General features: G+C 40.1%; 1 protein-coding gene across 1 annotated transcript in view; it reads left to right on the top strand.

Moving 5' to 3' along the window:
* trabd2b (TraB domain containing 2B) overlaps positions 1-22257 on the top strand; it is an 88081-nt gene extending 65824 nt beyond the window's left edge. Inside the window, exons 5-7 of the mRNA XM_023277805.3 lie at positions 16759-16855; positions 19683-19964; positions 21390-22257. Coding sequence (XP_023133573.2) covers positions 16759-16855; positions 19683-19964; positions 21390-21618 — 608 coding nt within the window. The 3' untranslated portion in view covers positions 21619-22257. The remainder of the gene's footprint in view (positions 1-16758; positions 16856-19682; positions 19965-21389) is intronic.
* The last annotated feature ends 1243 nt before the right edge of the window (positions 22258-23500 follow it).

Below are 23500 nucleotides of genomic sequence, written 5' to 3'. Positions count from 1 at the left end.
CTCGACCGGTTGGGTCGATATGGTCAGCATTATTTGGATGAGATTTTAACTATCACTTTTAATATCTGAAGCTAATGTTAGCCTCAGGGGATAGAACAGAATACAATGCCATTGTTTGGAAACAGCATCCAAAGCTCCACACATTACAACCAGACCGATTTTAACTATCAAACATGTCTGGTAATGTGCAATGTTTTATTTTTCAGGTGCAACATTTCAATTTATTGTACAATATTAATTTTTCATGTGCAATATTACTGAGCACTTTAGAGTCATTGCCAGCATTACTTTTTTATGCTCGTCCTATTTTAGCTTAGATGTTTCTTCTAGGCACAGCATTTCTTATGTAATTTAGTTTTTTTCTGAGCAATATCTGGCAAAAAAAACTACTTTTGGGATTAAAAAAGTTCTATGTTGTATTATTTAGGATGGCCACGATGAGTTTGGTGGTTTGGGAGGTTTAAGTCTGGATCTGTAAAGCTCTAATATTACCAAATAATCTGGGCTTAACATCAGTTCAAACCAAGATTCCAGACCAGATTTCCCCCTCAAATTGCTCCAAAGGGTCAACGGGGGTAAATTAAAAACAAAACCAACTCAGCTTCAGACTGGAAACATGGAGAAACATCAGACTGTTGCCTTTAGGGTGAAGTGAGGAACACTGTGTTACTGAACTGATCTTAATCGAGTTTTTCTATTCAGCTTTTCCATCTTTGCCTCCGTCTCCTCACAGTCTCTCATCCTTTTCCTGAACACCAACTGTGGTCACTGCTGTTCACTATTACTATCAGCATTATGTAACGGGGACCAATCAGAGGCACCCACCGTAGCATGACGTAGCGTTTCCTCGCGAGGCCAAGCGAGCGCATCACTGTTTCCCCTTTGGACCAAATGACACAGCAACACCAGATGATAGCAGTAAAGCGAAAAGCATGTGCGCCGACAAGCCGAACACGCACCGGACACTTGTTCTGTTGCTATTGTAAACAGGCACAAACCTCAGTGGACTCCCCCCCTCCTCCATCACTCAGCTCACTCAACAAAACGTATCCTCCGTCGCCCTCTCAAACTGAAAACACACACACACACACACACACACACACACACACACACACACACACACACACACACACATGCGGAGTAATCATTTGTGCTATGAGAGTAGGCAGTGTGTTGTTCAGCTCTGTGGTGCACTTCAGCAGGTTTTCATTTGCCAGTTCCCTGGCTGCTGCTGCCCGTTCTTATTGAAAACATCCCATGGAATTTCCTGACGCTGCCGCGGCCGAGACACCACTTCACTCACACTCACACACACTCACAGGCTCACGTGTCTGTTTGCAATACAAAAATCACATGATGGGCTGATATTTATCGGCCAGAAAGAGCAGCTGCTGTCAAAAAACACACATGTACTGTTGTTTGTTTTGAAGTCTGAGCCACTTTGGATGTGTTTGCTGAAAGCTGACTTTAGCGTGTGCTCCGCTGTGCAGGCCCATAATAGCCCATTGTGCAGGCAGAACGGACACATATGTTCTGCAGTCACTTGTGGTGTTGTGGTGTTGTGGTGTTGAAGTGATGACTGAAGGAGGGAGGCTGCCTGACACTTTGTCTCCGTGGCTCTTACCTCCTCGCTGCATATCTGCTTTTCTCAGCCTTTTTTTCTTCATTTTCACATCCACTCCAGTCTGTCTGCAGCTCAGATTCCATCTTTCTACCTGTCTGTCTGTCTGTCTGATCTGTTGTCTTTCCATCAGTCCCTTCCATCTGCTGCTCTTTCTCTTATATTAAAGCGACACCATCTCTTGCTGCTGCTTGTCTTCGTCTTGCCTCATGCTGTGCGGGAACATTTTATAGAGTGGCAGAGATAACATATATTCACATCATGTGTGTTTGTGAGTTTTCAGCTCTGTGGTGAAGACACGGGGAGAAAGAGATAGAAAGATACTATCAGTGTTTTCCTCCTGACAGTTTGGCCTCAGCATACATTTAAATGTATTTTTAACGCGAGAGTGGTTTGGCAGAAGCCGGCGTTGTCCTGTTGTGGATCAACATACTTCTGTCCGGCTTCAGTGTCCAATAAAGAGCCCTCAAAGCTGTGCAATAAAATTTGCAGATATATTATGAAACCCTTTTCGTGACTAATCTAAAACTGAGGCCAAATGTTAAGGAAGTTTGCCATCTTTTAAAAGCCTGATGCAAACACACCATAACACGTGGTATCAGTCACTTAATAATCACTTAATTTAACATAAATGAAGACTACATTTAAAAGTGCTGCTAGAAACTTTTAAACTCTACTCTGCTCATCAGCTGTACAAAGATGTTTCACCGTGCTGAATGTATCTTCCAACAGCTTGTGCCATTTGTTCTTGTCTGTCTCGCTTTTCTCCTTTTGTGTATCATTTTTAGTTGTTTTCCATTTCATTTTTACACATTTTGTGTCTCGTTTTGGTCATTTTTGTGTCCAGTTTTTCTGGCCTACAACAAACAATTTTACTTATGCTTTAGGCAAATACTGTATGACATTCTCTTTCAAACAAAAAGATCAGAATTTTCCGCAAAACTCACCATTTTTCCAACTTCATACACAAAAATTGCAAATAAACCCAACTTGCTTCTTCCTCATATGAGCACAGTTGACTTCAGTTGCACATTTCCACCCTTGAAATACTCTGGGAGCTGAATTCGTTCTGTGGCGGTGCCCATGTAAGGTTATGTCGTCTTGTAAAATTTCAGGAATGTAACTGTGAGTTTGCGTGAAACCATCTTATGGTAACTCTTAGCTGTACTGTAATTAAATCAGTACAGCTCATTAGCTTGCTCAGACATTACACACTTCATTAGCAGCTGAAAGAACATCTCACTGCTTATCGAGAGCCAATAACTTTAATGCTACATTTCATAAACACATGGATGCTTCGGTCTTCGTCACTTTGATCTTTTGAGCGTTTAAATTGGGTTCGGTGAGCGCAGCAGAAACTATGTCGGCCCATGAATGCGATAACACTACGGTTCACTTCTAGGGAGCCTCAGTTCGGCTGGTTTTCCTGCCTGGTAGTTAACTGCATTCACCTGTTGTTCCGGTGTACATCAGAGCCTGATTAAAAGATAAGAATGAGAACCAGCCGGCGTCTGTGAAACAGCTGATGTGAAACTCTCATTTCTGCCACACACTCTCTCTCTCTCACACACACACACACACACACACACACACACACACACACACACACACACACACACACACACACGCCACAGGCTTCATGCACAGTCACATACCTGCACACTCACTTTCATCTCTGAGCTCATGCCTGCCGGTGCAGCAGGTCTGCGTAATGTATCCGTGTTCCACCAGAACACACATGCTTCATACTGATGCACGAACACACACTCTTTAAAGCACATAAACAAGATGACACACACATAAGCATTTATAATAAAGGGAAATCTGTAATTATTTTATACCTGCTCACATGTAAAAGAAAGGCCTCTAAAAAGCCTTTTTAACAGAAACTGTAACTTTAAAAGGTCCCATATGGTGAAAAGCCATTTTCATCGGGTTTTGTATACATTTTACAAACTCAGAAGGGTAAAATAAAAGCAGAATATGGCTTTATATGGTGAGAATAGGAAGACGTTTACTTCTGCCTTTCCTCATCTAGTCCCCATTCCAGCTTTACAAGCCAGTCAAAATTTTATTCAGTTTCCATATAGAAGCTGGGTGATAGTCATGACCTAAAAATGTGCATTATCCTGCCTCTTTACACTGTAAAAACCACATTTAAGCTGCCGCTGACATAAATTACACTTTTCTGGTGTTCAGAAGTAAAGAAAGGGAAAGAACAGTAAGACAAAATCACATTTTACATTTTAAGTTTCATCAAAGCAAATAGGTAAGTTTGAAATATGGGAAACTTCAAGTTACATAAAACTAAGTTGCAGAAATGTAAACTGTTCATCTCAAATAAGCACATCTAACCAATGGTATCATTATTACTTGTCGATTTGATTTGGATAACTTAATTCAAAATTCTGAAACCAATTCAAGTAATTCCTTTAAGTTGATCCAACGACTGTCTTTTTACAGTGTACTGGCTGCACACTGCTGGCGTGGTGAGACGTTCAGAAAAATCAGCTGGCTCTTAGTCTACAGCATTTGTTTACTCTCTAAAGTTGCTTCTGTGAACCCTAAAATGTCTCAGTCATTAGCATATTAAATCTTGCTAGCTGCAAGAGTTAACACAGGAGTCTTCATGCACTCCCAGCATCTGAGGAACTCCCCAAACGCATGTGTTAAAAACAACGGCTAAGCTGCATATTTGGTGATATTTCCATGTCAAATGATCACTTAGCCAAGAGTGTAGTGTTAGCTGTGTGTTTTGTTGTCAGTCACTGATGCAGAGAGAGTTTTCTTCCTGAATGGGGTGCGGACAGCCACATCTCGACTGCATTAAAGGCTACAGAAACTGAAACAGCGCGTTTTGAACAGCACTAAGACCAGGGGTTATCAGATTGTGATTACTTTGCTGAAAAAGGGCTCAGTGTGGGAGCTTTAACTAGGACATGGGAAAAAAAATGAACTTGAGATGAAAGAGGTAAAGACCACCATCAGACAGGCTCTGAGGATGCCACGACTTCTTCCATCACATGCGTGTATGTAGAGATATTGAAGACTACAGCCCAAAGAACAAAAACAAACAATGGGAAGAATTTTCTCCTCCAGCACTGCTTCCTCCTCATACCTCCCTTTGCTCTCCTACTTTTCCCCTCACCTCATCCACTTTTCCTCGCTGCCCACCAGGGGAGCTTTGCAAACTGCAGCAGCGAGCTCACACAGTCTAAATATTTAAACGTGAGGAATCACTTTAAAGCTCGTGACACTGAACCGCTGAGCCCTCCCTGCAGCCTTTCTAACATGGACCGGCGTCAGGACCACCGCATGCAGCGGTCGGCCTCTGGATCCGATCCTTTCCAGCTCTCTTGATCTCTGTATTTGACCAGAACATCAACCAGAACTTGGACATGAACAGCCCTGTCAACAGCTGTCACTCAGAACACCTCAGTGTGGTGCAGAGAGACGGATGGACTCTCGCTGCATACGTAGGAAATGAAGTCATTATTGAGAGGAGGAATGGATGGGGGGTGTGAGGGGGAAGCTCCAGAATGCCATTATTTCCATTTCTAGAGACCCAGAGTGAGGCAGAGAAGTGGAATTTACCATTTTAGATTTACACATCAAGTGAAAGCCGTGCTCTGTTTTCAAGGCAGCGGTTCAACTATTCCTGACGCGCTGTGGGTAGTTGTTTCTCCAGCTCTGCTCGGTTAATCCAAAGGGCTGCTGTGTGATTTATAGAGGAATCCCGGTACTGTTAAACTGTAAATGGAAGTGCACAGCAAGGCGCAGGGATGCTGGGCTTATTAAAATCTTTGCTGCATTACTCATGTGTTTTGCAGGGAAAGCGTGGTAGAGCTACGCAGGGTAAGACAGAAAAAGACTTTCCCCTATAACACAGACAGGTGCACAGATATATAGGAGAACACACAGTGGTTAGCACATTAGCAGATGACTTATTAAAGGAAAAATCTAATCTGGATGGTACAACAAACATAGATGCTCTTACGTGAAGCAGAAGTCTGACAATGACTGGAAACAATGCAGTGTTCTCAAGCTAAACCCCAAGCTAGGAACAGTTGCTTCACTTTCAGTTTTTGATTGATTTTATTTATTCATATTTCAATGTATTTTTCTGTATTTAGTTTTCTATTTTAGTCTATTTTATGTGTCAGTGCTTCCTTGTGTACACTGTAAGAGAAAAAGAAATCCTGGCAGAAACTGGAACTGACAGCAAAGATGCCTGAAAAGAATATGTCAAAAAACAATACTGTAACATAAAAACTATAAAAACTGTGAAAACAACAGCAAGTGTTGGTAAAATAATGCTATTTTTAGCTGGTTAAATACAACAAATTTGAGTAATTTTACTGTGCAGAATTGTAAAAGAACAAATCATAGTTTGGGCCAGTACTTTTATTATTATTATTATTATTATTATTATTTTTTACAGTTAATATGGTAATTAACATTTTTTCTGTGATTTTACTAGTTATCTGCAATTCAACAAAACTGGTAAAATCTTTTGAATAAAAATAAATTGTAAAAAAATAACAGTTAAAAACTATTCAAAAATGTAAATTTTTGACAATGTAACATAAGGATATCCTAAGTATTCAAATCATTCAACTTAAGTTGGGTCCTGAATGCTATTCTTCGACTGTTATTTTAAAATATGTTTTCCGAAGCAAATAAAAAGTATAGCCTGACACTCTATGAAATCACACAAAATAGAAATATAGCCATCAATACAATTTCATTATTCAAATCAGGTTAGATAAAACTCAAATCTGAATCAATCTCATTGACAAACAACAACAAATCAACAGAAACTTAACTAAAAATCTGGAAATTGCATTATAGTGTTCTGAAAAAGAAGATTAAAGTTCCATAATCAACTTCAAAAAATGAACGTATTATGCTTGTTGAATGAATTACCATTTCAGTTAATTTCAGAGCATTTCAATTAATTTCAGTTCATCCCAGGTCAGGTCAGTTCATTTCAGCGTGCCTCAGTTCAGTTTTGAAGGGTTGTGGGTGAGTTTCAGTGAGGTAGAAGGGATTATATATCATAAACTGACACATGGGAAAGAGAAGAAGCCTGAAGATTTGAACAGAATAAAATAGGAGACTTATCTCAATCAAGGTCCAACAGGTACAGACATCTGAGCAGCTGTTCAAGCAGCCAAAGAGGTGAAATGATGCGTATCCAGTCCTGCTCCGTGGATCAGCTTAAATCCAGCAGTTTCTTAAGGACCAGGAAACATTCACCCATCCAGCTCTTTCTGGATTCCAAAACTACTCTGGTGACTTTATTATATTACTCTTTCAAGCAAAGTTGAACAGACGGTGGAAAGTTCTCCTTTACTGCCACTCTCACTTCTCACTATTGTCCTCCATGTTGGTCCAGGTGTGTCTGATTTATCACTTCCTGCCAGGTAGAAAAAAAGCACCATTCTGCTTCTTTTTGTTTCCTTTCTGTCACAACTTTATTTATTATTCTCTTATTTTTATATTCTAATGTGTGACTTATCCTGCCTGTTGCGTTTTGTGACTGCAGTTATGACGTTTTCTCAGTTCCTGTTTTTATTGAGTGCTTTCTTTCGAACATCATGTTAATTGTTTCTTTGTTGTTTATTTTTGTTCCTTTTGCTCTGTAAAGCACTTTGTGTTCCATTCCATTAGTATGTAAAGATCTACACAAATAACTGCGTTGACTGATTAATTGGATCTAAGACATTATAAGGGAGAGAAAAGAATCTTGTAGCGACAAAGATGGTGGTTGAATGAAACATGTCCCGCCCTCCTGCAAAACAGCCAATCATCTCTTTCGTCACAGTCTAGCAAGGACACATCCAGCCATGTTGCTGCACTGACACAAGCACATTAGTATAAAACTGAGTATGTGCAGTAGAAGTATAATTTGTAGTGAAATCACTTTTTAAACCTTATTTTGGGGCAAAATCACCAAGCTTTTTTTTGTTTTTGTCAGATTTGACTCTATACATGTAGTTTTCACTGTGTTACTGCTCTCTTCCTGTTCTTTTAGATAGGTTAGAGATAAATGCCTAAAGATAATTTCTGAATGGAGAGAGTTGCCTATGAGGACTTTGTTAGAGCAGATTGCACTGATTAGCTTTTAATAGAGAACCATCTAAAACCCTATATGTGCACTAAAATGCTAGAAACATGCTGTCAAGGACATCTTTAAAAACTGATGGTAAATTCGACAGATTTGGAGTCACCAGAGTGCGAGGGTCTGCAATCCAAGTACAAGGAAGGACGGTGCATTTACAGGTAATTTATAAGCTCATTTAGCAGCATTTGGTTTCCAAAAACAATCCTCTAATGGCAAAACATGCAACTGCAGTTCCTTAAATGGCCACTTGAGGCTGGATCCAAAAGTAGGTAAATCCCCATAGACTCCCATGTTAAAACAGACAACTTTACGGCAGAGATAAGCATGTTTACAGCCTGGTATAGAAACTGTTGTGGTTTGTATTGGTAATTTACCCCTTTATTACAGTATAGGGAGCATTTTTTTCTATAATTCACTTGTTAAATAATATTAACGCTTAAAGTTATGCAAAAATAGGGCACAGCCATTGTCTGTGAGCAGTTCAGTGATGTCCGCCTTTATATAGTCAATGAGGTAAACACACTAATTAATTCTATACATTTCAATTATTGTGTTTTTACTTTTTCAAAGGCTAAAAAAGAGATAATTAAAGTCAAGTAAACGCCTATGGAACATTTTAGACCGATGTTTCGACATTGGTATCCATCAACATCATCAAAACACCAAAGGAAGAAATAGTTTCTCTTTATTTTTGGAAGAACAGTGTTCATCACCCAGTAGACTAGGGCATTGAAGCTGTTCTGGTGATTCATGGTGGTCCACCACCTTGCATGTTTTTCCTTTAATCTGTCACCTGTTTAACACCTACACACCAATTCATAAACACGCGAAGATGAGATAAATTTTTCCCTCATCATGTCTGTTGGCACTTCCACTCACATTTCCAAACAAATCCTAAGTGGAACACACCCTTGTCAACTGTAATGTAGTTCTGTCTTGTATCCTCGCTCTTCCTCCTTCATCTTCTTTCGTCTGCTGCTCGAATGGCTCAGAGGTAACAGCTTGTGTTTGTTTGGACCATAATGTAGCAACAGAACCCAGCAGGCAGACTACAGTCCCTCTGATCCCGCTCTCCATCTATCCTCTACCCCTTCCTCCTTTTTTTTTTTCTCTTTTCCATCTCCCCTCAAACCGCTCTCCGGTTTGCTATTCCTACTCTCCTCTGTGTTGTTTTCTGTCTTCCTTTGTGCTCTTGTTTGTGCAATTTTCATATCAGGTGGTCTGCTCGCAAGCCACATGTGGGATTTTTTTAAACCACCAGTGCATATCACTTGATGCAGTGTTTACACAGCGTAATTGCAAGCAGATTTGTTTGTGCAAAAACTGAAAAATAACATAATTCCCTTCCTGTGCATTTTCTCCATTGTTGAATCGATCTGTTTTCTGTTCTCCTCTCTCTTCCTGCTTGATTGTTTTTTTTTCTCGTTGCACTCTGACCGATGTCCAGAGGCATGTAGAAAAGGGAAAGGATGGAGTGATGGGTGGATAGGATGGAGGCGCTGGGCATGAAAGGAGGCTCAGTGAAGCTGAGAGATAGAGGAAGAAGTGCAGAGCAAAGCTGGCAGTGTGCAAAGATGTGCTGACATGGCTGGACTCGATCGTGGGTGGCTGCAGCACCTCTTTTTGCAACAAACACAGACGCATTCACACCCAAACTTGCATGAAGAAGGTGGAAAAGTTAACAGTCAGAAAGACAAACAATAATGCAGAGCTGCAATGACAACCAGACAAGCAAAGATGTTTCTAGAGGACACGATAAAGTCTGAAAATCCAGACAGATAAAGAGTGAAGAGGTGGCTTCAGTAAACACAGACTGAGGCAGAGGTGGAGCACATTAAGCTGCTACTGTAAGTGAAACTCAGGACGGAAAGGTTATTAAACAGAGGAGTCACTGGATCATTAACTCTGCTCTCAGAGCCACGGGAAGGGAAACACCCTGTCAGAGGGCGAACGCTGCAAAAAGTCACGGTTGCTGCTACGTATTTAAAGCAGATTATATTTAAGGCGTACCTGCTTTATTGGAGTGATGACAGGCTACTGGAATGAGAAACCAGAGGGCTGGGTGATATGCGAAAGTAATTGTGGTTTGAAGCCACGTTACCACAAGTTATGTTTTGAACTTATTTTTAGCTTAAGATTAAATGCTGTGATAAAAATGATGATGAAGACACAAGCTGTGCCCCAAATTCATACTAATATCAGTGATAAACAGGTTTTACGTTTTATTTTCACACTGGAAAATGACAGTCTGAAGAGGTAAAATGCTTGAAGTTTTGAGTTTGTCCCAGTTTTCTACAGATTACATGTTTACAGACTGTCTTCAGTGGAAAATTGTATGTTTTTTTGAGAGAAGGAGATGATAAAGATCTAAGGAGGCTGGTTCGGGTGAATTGTGGGAAATGTATAGATTTGGGCAGCAAACCCTCTTTGATTACTGGGAAAGATGTGTTTACATGGACTGGAATATCCTGGTTTTGGTCGGGTTTTTGAAGCAGTATCCCGTTTTTGTGTTTCTGCATGTAAACATGATACCCTGATTTAAGCCTATGTCCCAATTTTGAGATTTGTATATGTGGGCAGGAGTACTTTGAAGAAACTGGGATACTGCTACATATATATGTGTAGCTTATCTAAGTTACCGATTGCTGTTGGCTACCTGTACAGGTGAGGTTACAGTCAAGTGATAGAACTAGGGCTGGGCTCCGGATATTCGGCCCGATTAATGACGAATATCCGAATATTCGGTTCAGCTTGCAACGTCTGACCGGGGGCATGGGGTGGACACGAGCCGTGTATATTGTAACGTCCGACGTCGGGCGAACTGATGAGACGAATACCGATTGCGCAACACTGTCCGACGGGGGGTGGGATCCAAATATTCAGATCTCAAAATAAACATTTGGATACCACCGTCATGACCGAATATTCGGATATTCGGGTCCAGCCCTAGACAGAACAGAAACAGAAACCAAGACTGTGTCTCCAATCATCCACTCACTCCCTGTTCACCGCAGCAAAATACTATTTCGGACACTACTCCAGATATTTGTTACGTAGCTCGCAGGCCGTGATTTGTGCTGTAGCAGCGTAACACAAACACATCAAATTCAAATCCAACAACACAACCTAAATGTTAACCAACTTACATTTTAATGTCAAGTTTCCAGGCTCTCGTTCGTCTCGTTCTCCTTCGGACAATGTATGGTGGTACATATGTCTTGGTTAGTGACCATCGGCTGTACACTACTACTCACAGTGCATTATGGGATATTTTGAGTGCACTATATAATTATAACTGAACATTTGAACAGCACTGCAAAATGACAAACAGTATAAAGTGCACTATATAGGGTGTAGTGACTGATTTCGGGCACATAAAGTTTGTCTTCACTGAACTCTTGGCAGCCTTATTCCACCAATCACAGCTGCATGTTCTCATCTAGCGCCTCCTTGTCTTCTAAATATCAAGCATGCCAGAACAAGTAACTTTAATATTTGTATTTATTGTGTATATAGGAATATGAATAACAAGATGTCTTTATGCACCACATAAACGCCACATCCTAAATATAATCTAAACCAGGATAAAATCATAACTGGGATACTGGTGTATATTTAAACACACTGATTGTGGTTTTGGTTAAAAGTTAACAATGTGAACGTGCCACGTGCCATGATCGAGTCACTTTTTAGATATTTAATCATGATCATTAATCAGCTCTGAGTCATTAAAATGGTAATAATGGATAAAGAGAAACTGCTCATAACTGCAAATCATCAGACAGCGTACAGATGTTTGCAAGGCAGCTCTAAGAAGACATTTTTGTCAATTTTCCTTCTTGTTTGTCAAGTTTCCAGCAAATTTACTGATTAGAAAATGGAAAGCTATGTATTTGTGACTGCAGGAGCACTGCACTGAGACTTAAACCTGTTGTTTGCACCAGAAGAAATGAAAACTTTTAGGAGAAATGTACTCTTATACACAATAAACCACAAAATGAGCAAGAGTTTTAGCAGCAGCATCATGTTTTGCAGTGTGCCACCTGTGCAGTCGGCCTCCTGCAGCAGGAGAGCGATTAGCAGTCAGCTGACCTCTCATTACGTCTCAGCTAATGGAGCTGTTTGCCTGGACTCCGCTCTGCTTCAGAAGCACCACACTGTTTACTGTCTGGATACTCCACAAACAAACACACCAGCTCAGCCTCCCACACGTGCATTCATCTGCATGGAAAGAGAGCTATTATCTCCGTACGCACACACTGGGACCAGAAACAAACAGTACATACGCCACTGTTGTCAGATGAAACGCCCGCGAATAAACTTTTTCCAAAATACCAGATTTTAAGGCGCTGGGAGAAAACATTGTTGTTTGTTTGACAAATTGTGCCAACTCATGGAGAACCGTACAGTCTTTCAGTTTGAGCTCAAACATGAAAGTTAGCGAAAATTTAAGAAGTGGTGGTTTTTCACCCTGAGGATGATGTCATGTTTGTGTGATCAGACAATAGTGTTTGTGTTGCTCTGCTGTTTGTTTGCAGTAAGTGGTTTAAGGAATAAGTGCACATTTAGGATCCTGGAAACAACAAATATGGTATAGAATGAAAGGATTCTTCAGGAAAATTGACTGTTTTCGTGATTTACAGCAGGTGTGTCTTAGAAATGTGGTTGTTTGCCAGCTGTGAGGGAAAACTACAATGTCATCATCCAGAAAAAAACGCGCACAAACACAATGCCTCATCTGTGCGAGTTATGAATGACGGCAGCGCAGAGGAAATCAAGTCAACACACATGAAACAGTCAGCTTGACCTCACACCCGCTGAACACACAGGACGTGATCTTCTCTGCAGCCGACCGCACAAATTAATGAAATAGCTGCTTGACACAGATACGAGGCAGGTTGAATCTGTCAGCGTTCAGCCACCGAACGAGTCCAGTTTGGCCCCGACGTCTTGTTAGGAGAAGGGGATGAAAGAAAGAGGGAAGAATGTTAGAGAGGTGCAGAGGCGAGAAGAATTCTTGTTGGCAGCAGCCAAACATATTTATGGAGTTTTTGAGTGTATAAAGTGCATGTAACTTTGGAAGTTTTACCTTTTTATTGTTTTTCAACACTAAATCGTGGTCCAGTTAATTAGGCTTTTTTGAGAAAAAAGATACAAAAAAGACTCTTTCATGCCAAAGAAAACTAATTTCTACACAGCAATATAAATTTAAAAAACAATTACTTGATAATGTAAATCTAAAAAATCTAAAAGAAATTCTCAAAAAATCAGTAAATAGAAATTAATTATATTTTGTTGGGGATTTTTTGCAGTCACAATGTGAAAAAAGTATTTTTTTATGTGGACAGTTTTGGGCTTTTTTTTTTTACAGTTAACATGTAGATTCTTAATTTTATTTTATTAGATACTTGTAATTTAACAAAACGGGAAATCTGTAAAATAACAGTAAATTGTTCAAAAACCTATTTTAAATAATAAATTTTTAAAAAATACTGTTTATGGATCATTAATATACATAATGTGTCTTTCAAATAACGGTAAATATCTGTAAAATAATGACATTTTTGCTAATTGAAATGCAGTAAAAAAAAGAAGTGAAAATTTACTTTCAAATGATGTGGAGAAAAAAGTTTACTATTTGTAAAAATAAACAATTATGTGGACGTTATTCAGTTTTAGCCATTTTTTTTACAGACAATATTTACAATTTCTTGATTTTCTAGATATTATCCGCTTCTATAACTTAACAAAACAGGAAGAATATATAAAATATTAGTAGAACAATTATTTAACTATCTATAATTTACCAAAATAGGGACAGTCTATAAAATATAAGTAAATTGTTAGCAAAAATCCAGGTAAAAAACTGTGCATTTCTGACATTGTAGCTTTTTAAAATGATTTTTTACCATTAAAATTATCTAATTTTAGCTTTTCTGTTTTCCATAGTTACCTTTTAATACAGAACAAGATCAGATATAACAGTATTATGCTTTGTGAAAACTCCCTGTAGGTTAAGGTCATTATTTTCACTGCAGGTCAAAGTAACCTGCTCTTAAAGAAACAAGAATGAGAAAACATCCAAGCTTCTCCTCGTACGAGCATATTTACTTTGCATAAGTTTGACAAAAGACGAACACACACACTCACCTTCACCCTGACAAACACTCACACTCAGGCCTCTGTGTAATCCCATCTGATCTCGCCGACGCTCTGTTGTTAGAAGCCTCTTCTCTCCGCTGCTGCCTTTGAACTCGGCTGCCAAGAAAGTGTAACGCGGTGTGCCTCTTTCTATGACTCTCAGGAATGATCAGGAACATCATAATGATAAAATTGGCAGATGAGGGGGGCGAGTGGGAGCAGAGGGCCCTGACAGAAAGCAAGTAAGAGGCTCGAATATTGTCAACGTGTTGTTAATAAGCCGAGGTGTGTGTGCAGGTATGTGTATATGTGAATATGAATTCCTCTGTGAGGTGTGTGTGTGCTAGGAGGGTGATGTCAGGCTACATTACAGCTTATTGCTGGGTTGAGTGACGCGCAGGATTATCGGCTGATGGGAGAAACCCAAAAAAAAAAAGAGGCTTTCATCAGCGTGGGGCTGAGGCCTGCATGTTTGATGTTAGACTGAAGGAATCAGACACGAGGCGATGGAGAGTGAGACAGGGAGGCAGGAGTGATGACGATATGGGGTCATTACTGAGTAACAAGTGAGGCCAGCAGATAAAGAGCAAGTTTGCATTTGAACAGTTTGTTATGTCGCAGACCATCTACTTCTGTCTACTACCACAATCTATAACGACGCCTTGGATGGAAAAATGTCTGATTTAATGAGGTCATTCTGTCACGAGGAGGTAAGATCTGGCCGCTGTATCAGACATTAGTGGTGACTATTTTCAGCAGCACATTAATAGACGTTTAGTGTTGAGTATTTAGAGTAGGAGAATGATGTTTGTGGAATGGGGTCAAAATAAACTGTCCTGTCCATCAGGAGACTCCGTGAGTCACAAGAAAAGTCAAATCAGTTTATCCTGTGCAGAACATTACACTGAAAAAAAAAGACTGTTGGACGAACTTAAGCTTGAATTAGTAACAATTTACCCAAATTAAAAAGTAATATTAATGCCACTGGTTTAGTTAAATGTACTTAAATAATTAGATTTCTTTCAAATGAACAATTTGCATTGCTGCAACTTAACTTTAAGGAAACTTGAAGTTTCCATTTTTTTTACCCAAACCTAAGGCGTAAAACATTTTGTTGCTCAATTTTCCGGTGATTGCTTTTCTTTTCTCTGTGTCCTACTCCAAGAAAATGGCGTTTGAGTTGCAGTGGAGAAAACTGAAGAAGTGTACGTCATAGCATCAAACTGCTGAGGCTAAAGGATCAGGATTTTATGCATTGTCGCTAAACCTAGAATACCAGTTTGAAGGTGCAAAGTGTAATTTCAAGTTGGTAAAATCCACAAACTGCCAACACACCAAGGGAGAATGATAAATGAGATTAACTGAAAACAGATTTTTACTTCAACTGTAGCTCAACTCTAGTATTTTACAGTACAGTTAGTTTTATTTGGTGCCCTTTTTGAAATTCTGACAAGATCTGTGGTAATTTTCAGACAAAAACAGACATTTAACAGCAACGTATCCAATTACAGCTACCACTGTAGACTATTTTTCTATTAATTAAGCTTTCCTATTTTAGAGATTAGTCAATTAATCTCAATGAGTAATTTTCCTTCAAAAAATCAAACAGGACTATTCCATTTAAGGTCAGTTAATGCTGAGTTTTGAGCTTTATGAGTGTGTTTAGCAGCTACAAGGCTGAAAGATATCAAAGAGCTCTCCCTACTAATGAGTAAACAGTGGTTGTGGTTTTGCTTTTTTTGGCAGTGCATGTCCTAGAATAGCACGTATGTTTTTTCTTGTTGTAGTCTGCAATCGAAACTTTCCACATTTCACAAACCACCTTTATGTTTCTAAATCATCTGAAGTTCTCCTGTTCTGTCAAAGTCTTGGGTTTTTGGAAACTTTAACATTGAGTGTGACTCTGCTGCAGCTGCTGAACAATAACTGGAGCCAAAAGCAACTAATGTCATGACACAGCGGTTACATAGAAATATAGAAGGATAATATTTACAACAATGAACTGAAGCAAAACCTGTCGACAGGGACTTCAACAATCCCCCACAACCCTCTACAGCATAAAGCGGTATAGAGAAAACTGATGGATGGATGGATGGATGGATGGATGGATGGAACAGAAGCTTGTCAGAAGATGTGGATGCATTTTCAACATCAATGTCTGATTTTACCAGCAGCTCTGCCAACAATCAAACCAACTGTGCACAAAAAACAGGTGCAGGTGACGCAACTATGATGTCACACAGATTTGTTTAACAGAACTAAACCTAAAAATGTAAAGTATTTTAAGCACAAGTTAATGTCTGTACAATATTTTATGGCAAATACATTTGATAATTCTTGAAACATTTAAGTCTGGGCGGCTGCCGCTCATATGGAAGAGCAGGTTGTTCACTGACTGCAAGGTTGGCGGTTTGTTCCTCAGGCCCTTCGCATGTCCTTGGGCGAGACACCGAACCCTAAGTTGCTCCTGATGGTAGGCAGACACCTTACATGGAAGCTCTGTCACCATTAGTGTTTGAATGAGTGTGTGAATGGGTGCATGAGAAACATTGTAAAGCGCTTTGAGTACCACTAAGGTAGAAAGGTGCTATATAAGTGCAGACCATTTATCATTTACTAAACTGGTGGACTGACCAACCAACATTGTCATCTCTTGCATTCCACTGATAAGATGTGGAAAATTTCTGGAAGTTTCATGCACTGAACAACATTAACATACTGTTTATACCATTAACCAATTCCCATGAGAACAAATCCAGACTATGATTAGCAACAAACTTAAAATATATGTTTGGAAAGAACCTAGTTTTAACTCTCTCTTGTTTCCCTTGAAATCTGTCTTGACCTCTGACCTCCTGTCTGCTCTTAGGTCATTTCTTGGGGAACCACAGTGTTCTGGACATCCTCAGACAGGAGGGCTACGAGATCGTCCACATGCCATCTGATCACCAAGAGCCGGTCACAGAGTGAGTGAGCAGAGAACAGAGCGTGTCATATGATTACCGTGCTGTGGTAACAAAGAAACAACCCAAAAAAACAAAACTACATGGTTGCTTTGGTTACTCTTGACATCATGGAGTCTGCCTGAGTTATTGATGGTGATGATACATATTATTTTATTTCGAAGCTAATTCGGTTTTGAGTATTGGATGACTCCAGCGTGATGCAGGTAATCAGTCACAGGTTACACTTTGAAACCGAACCAAGAGCGTCTGCTAAGCTGACAAGATAATGAATGGAAAAAGACGGAGAGAGTGTGATTATGTCCCGGCAGCATGCTGATAATGTTATGGTAATAAGGGCTGCGAAACAAAGCATTCGTGCCCTCATACTTTTGGCAGGCGTGCACATATGCGTGTCCACGGGCATCTGCCCCCCCCCCCAACAACAACAACTTTGCCAGTCCATGTAATTCTCTGCAGAGTTGAAGCATTTAACCTCTGCAGATTTATGGAAGTACATTACTGACACGGTCCAAAATGTGCTCTGTAACAAATAAAGCTCAGCTATGCAGGAATCCTTTGATACCTCATCAACTCCCTCACCTTCCTCCCCTCCTCCCTCCCTCCCTCCCTTCCTTCCTTCCTCCCTCTTTCTCTCTCTCGCAGCTGCCAAAGGCAAACTGCCAGCGGTGGTTCTGCCTGTTCTCAGCACAAACACATACATACGCATGAGTATGCAGGGTTGAGTGCAGTGATGCTCCATGCCAGGCAGCCAGGGCAGCAAGGTTGTACACTCTCAAACAGTATATACACACTTGGTGTCAACCCTGCAGTGTTTCTTTACACACAAAAACTCTTCACAATCCCTTTTAATATCTGTGTGTGCAGCGCCCCCCCCACCCATTCCTTGGCACAGAGCAGCTCCCCTCTCACCTCGAGGCCATAAAATAATAACAACAGCCACTTGAATCGGAGTGAAAATGGAAAAACAAGGCACAAAGAGAGAAGAATCTTTTAATACCAGTAAAAAACGTCTCTGTCCAGCAAACTTCTCGCTGCAAATTACAGCTGTAAAAGCAGCCTCTCTATCTCCCTCCACCCTGTTTGCAGAGTTGTGGGCTTCGGCCGGTGGTTTAAAAGCTGACAAGTGGACTGACTTACTGTGGTCGCGAAAACACTTGTGTACGCTGGACACACACACATCAAACAGCCACACACTCACAGACTCTCCCTGATACAAGGTGATGTGACAGGCATGGGAAAAAAAAACACCACAAGATGTGCGTGTACCAAAGCCGTTAGCCTCAGACCTCGAGTGTTTCGGCGAAACGTCTTAAAGAGCGATTGTATGACTGACAGACCAGACCAGGGTTTTGGCTCTACAGTAGCTTGACCGCAGGTTTGGATCCATCATCGCTGCTGACCAAGCCATGAGGGCCTGGATGAGAAGGGGGAGCCTGTAAAAGCAGAAGTGCAGACCATCAAATTTATAATGACTGGACAGACAAAACTAACCATAAGTGAGCAGCTCTGGTGGAAATCATGACCAAGATCCAGCTTACAATCTATCATAAAATGTTTACTTGTACAATTTAGTAATATTCACGATTCTGCAGAAGAAATAATGTTACTGTATTTTATTCTTACTTTTCCTACTGTGTTTCAGTATCTTAAATGATGTGTAGAAGATGTTTTTTATGTTCTACCTTCAAACACAAAGTCACACGCGAGCCACATTGACAGGGAAAGAACAAGAAAGTATGAGTAATAGGTGGAAGAAGAAGGTGGAGTGTGGTAAAGGTTTTCAGGGTTTCTGGGTGGCCTTCTTTGGTCAGCTGTCAGTTGTGATGCACAAAGTATGGCCACATGAATTACAGCTTCCTCTACTGCTGCCTGCTGGGTATTTCTGCCACTCAGGATGGCGTTAATAAGCCTAAGGATCTCTTGTGGTGTTCGTGTCCTTCATTGAAGTTAGAGGCTGTAAGTGGAAAGCAAATGAGCAGTCAGAAACCACCACCAATAACATTTGCAAGTTTGAAATCTTGGGAAAAAATTCTTAAAAAAACAAAAACTACTCTATAAGTAAACTGTGTGTCTGAAACCTCTTGATATAGCCACAATTCATATAGTAAAAAAATGAGTGTTAACTACAGATAGACCGATTATTGGTCTGGCTGATTATCATGGCTGATATTTGGCATATTTTTCCGATTATCTGTATTTTTATTGACCGATTATTGATAAATTATATATTAATACTTCAGGTGTGTCGCAGCCTTCTCTCTCACTCTGTCACTCTGTGGTCTCAGAAATGTCTCTAAAGCAGCAAAAACTGAACAAGAAACACAAGCCGTTGCCACAAACCAGGAAACTAGCTTCTCTCACAGCGGCTTTAACAAATGCTAACAGCTAGCGGCTAAGTTAGAAGGCAGCCACAGATTAACCTGAAACAGAGTCGGGAAAACAATAATTAACAATACTTTAAGATCTGGGCCTTCATGAGCAATTAAACTGGTGGAACAATAAAAGATTAAGAAGAACAGTAGACGTAACTACAGGAGGCAAACTGATCAATCTGAGTGGATCCCACATAAACAGAGGAGATCATTTAATCACTCCTGTTTCTATTTTACATATTCAGTGACGGTCTACTTTATTAAGAAACCTAGTTATGAATGACAAGTTCTCTGCTGTTTCATGCTGTTAAAACATTACATTTAACGTATATCGGCTCCAAATATCGGTTATCGGCCTTTCTTGAGTGCCAATAATTGCCATTGGCCCTGGCCCTAAAAAAGACCTCCATGTTGGTCAATCCCTAATATTAACTGGCTCTGTCCTGCTCCACCAGTAAACCAGATGAAGAACCACCTGCAGCAGGATCCAGCGAGGAGACCACCGACACCAGCACGGTGTCTACCACCAGCGATCCGACCAGTCCGGAGACGGAGGTGGAGCTGGAAGAACCGGACTTCATGCCCGGCCTCGGAGGAGAGGAGCTGCCTCACATTCTGCTCCCCGACAGCCTGAGCCAGCTGGAGGAGTTCGGACGGCACAAAAGGCCTCGCAAAGCTCACCGAGGCCACGGCAGACCTCGTCTCTTCAGCGACCTGTGGGTTCGCATCGGAGACGGGTGAGATCTCTATTATGATCTGTGACTGATGTTTAGCTCTGCAGAGATATTCAGCTTCACGAAGCCAGCCGAAACAGGAATAATGTTTTACAGGCGGACATCTGTAAAGACTTTACGAATGAGATTTGATGAAGACTGAAATGTTGTACCTGAGAGAAAGACCATCATGGGCTTAGTTGCTGAAAACACAGCGAAAATGTTATTAATTAGTTAGTAATAAAAAGAAAGGCACTGAAATCATCAATAACATCTCTGCACACAAAGATTAAAGGTGCACCAAAACAGTGAAAAATGCCGTCCTCCTTGCATGGCAGTCAAGCTCATCACGTTTTGAGTCTATTGCACATTGAATATTGAACTGAAGCTTGATACTGAAGTTGCAAAGCAAGTTGCTATATTTGTCAGAAATATCGCAATGACATGTTTTCTACAATTTCTTTGGTCCAAATCTAAATAGTGACTGGCTCCAGCTACATTTTCCTGTACAGACCTGAGCACAGTATCAATCCTCTTAAAAAACCCATATTCTGCACATGTTACAGGTTTATAGTTAAAGTTTTGGGGTCTACTAGGATATGTTTACATGCTTTAATGTTCAAAAAAATCCTAATTTGCTTCAAGTTGAGACTTCTCAACTTCTCAGATACTTTAGGCAAATGTGGAGCGTTGAGCGGAGGTCAGGAAAGTGGGAATCCTGCGTTGATGAGCATTGATGAGCATCAAGTGTCCAATGCTGGGAAGCAGCACAATTAGATTTTTGTTAGTGTAATTAATTTGACATTCTAAGGTGTCATAAATGCAAATAGACTAAATAGAGCACACACAATGATTTTTAAAAAAACAAACAAACACACCAAAACAAACAGAACCTGAAAATGCCTAAATAATGTCTGAAAATTAGTAGGATAAATTATTAACTCTTACCCACTACATATCTGAACCTCTCATATCTTACCATTTCCTGTTTGATGTAAATCATATATACCTCTTAAGAAACCCCAAGAACACCTTTACTATTCCACATTATTATTTGATTTTTCATGTTGCCTCACAATGCCTTCTGTGTAAAAACGTCCCTTTGGACAAGTACCATTACCCTTGACCCAGCCGGGTAAGGCAGATGGCTGCCATCTCTGAACCTGGTTCTGCCGGAGGTTTTTGTTTCCTTTCAACTGTTGCCAAGTGCTTGCTTAAAGGGAATCCGAAGGAAACTTCAGATTTGTTGGGGAACTTTACAAATTACTACCTTCTTCATTTTACCATGTGAAACGCCATAAGATGACGTATGTAGTGAGTTGCGCTTCATAAAATATTGATATAAACTGAACTGAAGACAACCTCACTTTACTTTTTAGAATTGGTACCTTCACCCTATCGTAGTTTACACATCTGAGGTCATCGTTTTGTGTTTTCTCCTTCCTCCAGCACAACTCCACCACCTAACTTGAGGATAATCAACGGCTACGTAACGGTGGAGTCTCCACTGACTCATCAGGAGCAGCACAGACGGATGGAGATCTTTGCTACAGAGCAACAGCCCAGTTCACCCACCTCGACTCCGCCGAGCTCCAGCTCAGCCCAGTCGCCTGTAATCCACAGCACTCTGTCCTGTGTTTTAGCCTGGCTGTTGTCACACATGTTGTTCACCTCCTGACCACAAGACGGTTGTTATCTCACAGGCAAACACTTAAGACACTACTGCATCCATAGCAGAGCAATGGAATGTACATGATAAAGACAGAAAAAGGAATGACCATCAGCAGACATGGAGATGGAGATAGAGTCGGTCGGGACAACACGTCCTCAGGAGGAAAAGCTCGGCTGTCAAAGATCAGCTCCAGCCTGAAGAAAAGCCAAGTTTTTAATCAAAATTAAGTCTCAAAATGTGTGGAATAAGCTCTCAGCCAAGCCATGAATGGATTGTGTTGGGCTGTAAAGGGTGGAATCCAAACCTCATGAAAATATTAAGAGAGAATAACAAACGCATAGTAAGATGAAGAATTGTAACTTTGAACAGTTGGCATTTTCTACCTAATGACAACTGTAATACTGTATAGACAAATAAGACTGACCTTAATAATGAGACTAGAACATACTAATTGCAGTTATAACTCTGTGATAAATGATTTGAATGCATACAGTACTGTGTATGAGGTGGAGCACTTGGTTGCCACTTTGTAAATTGTGCATTTTGTTCATAAAGAAATATTGTATATTTATTATTTCTGGAAGAAAAGAGTATATTTTCCTGCTTTTTGAAAGATAAATGAAAAAAATAAACTCTGAAAACTAATGAAGTGTTTTGAGAGCTGTTTCTTCACAGTGTGGGGATCCTTAACGGTCACTGACAAAGAGTGGAAGCAAACAAAAAACATTAAATACCCAAAAGCCTCCTGAAGAAGCCAAAAAAGGGAAAGAGAGACGCTGCCTGTTGCTTTCCATGCACAGATTCTTATCTGCAAATTTAGAAAGGTTTTCAAGGTGACTCAATTAAAAAATACTGTCTAAACTAATGAGTAAACTGTAAAGGTTAAACATGATAAAGACATAAACTGGAAGAAAAATTGCAGTTAAGAGCATTTTAGTGGCGAAGAGGGAAACTTGTGCAACAGGTTATCCAAATGTGCCATCTGCTGGCAGAAACCAAGAATATCTGCGTGTTATGGTTGCATCAGATTGTTAATAGATAAGAAGTTGAGTATATAGTATGTAAATGCATATTAGGACAATGCACTTAAAATCTAAATCTTTCAGTCACAGGCTCAGAAAAGTGTTCAGGAAGTTGAGTAAGTCAAAGAATTAGTAGTCAAATGATCAAATTGTATCGACAAGTTGGTCAAAGTCTAATTTGAGTCTACCCAACATTGTAGAGATATTAACATCGAGATGACTCTTTTTTGGAGTGGTTTGAGTGCATAAAGTGAAAAGAAAACAGTCACTGCATAAATTCTTCATGCTATAGTAGCTGTTTTGTTCACATCGGTCTTTGAGCTATCAGCATGATCGAGCTTCACTTTCAAAAGATCTAAATCTTAGATGTTCACTTACTCTAAGCTCCACAACTGTATGAGAGCTCAAAAATAGCATAATCTCTTTCAGCTGAAGTCAAGTCATTCATCATTTGACTATTATTAGAAGCTATACTATTGTAATACTGTGTATGTGGGTGTAGAGCAGTTGCTTATTCAGGGTCTGAAGTTGGTATAAAATGCAGCTGCTGTCTTTAAGCAGGAAAAAGAAAACATGATCATCAATACTGCCCCCCTCCACTGGCTTTCTGTCCATTTCAAGATTGATTTTAGGATTTTACTGTTTGTTTTTAAGACTTTAAATTGGTCGATACCTCCTTATTTAGCAGAACTTTTGCATTTTCCAACCAGATGCTTACAGATGTGTCAAAAGCATTGGTAGTAGCTGCACCTACAGTTTTTCTCTTAATGTAAGAATTGCTGAGACTTTAGAAACTTTTAAGACACTGCTGAAGACTCACTTCTTCTTTTTGGCCTTTCATCTTGGTAAATCTCAACCTCCTGACT

This window comes from Amphiprion ocellaris, chromosome 2 (genome assembly GCF_022539595.1).
Source record: "Amphiprion ocellaris isolate individual 3 ecotype Okinawa chromosome 2, ASM2253959v1, whole genome shotgun sequence".
NCBI lineage: Eukaryota > Metazoa > Chordata > Actinopteri > Pomacentridae > Amphiprion > Amphiprion ocellaris.
This window is presented reverse-complemented; position numbering and strand designations above follow the sequence as displayed.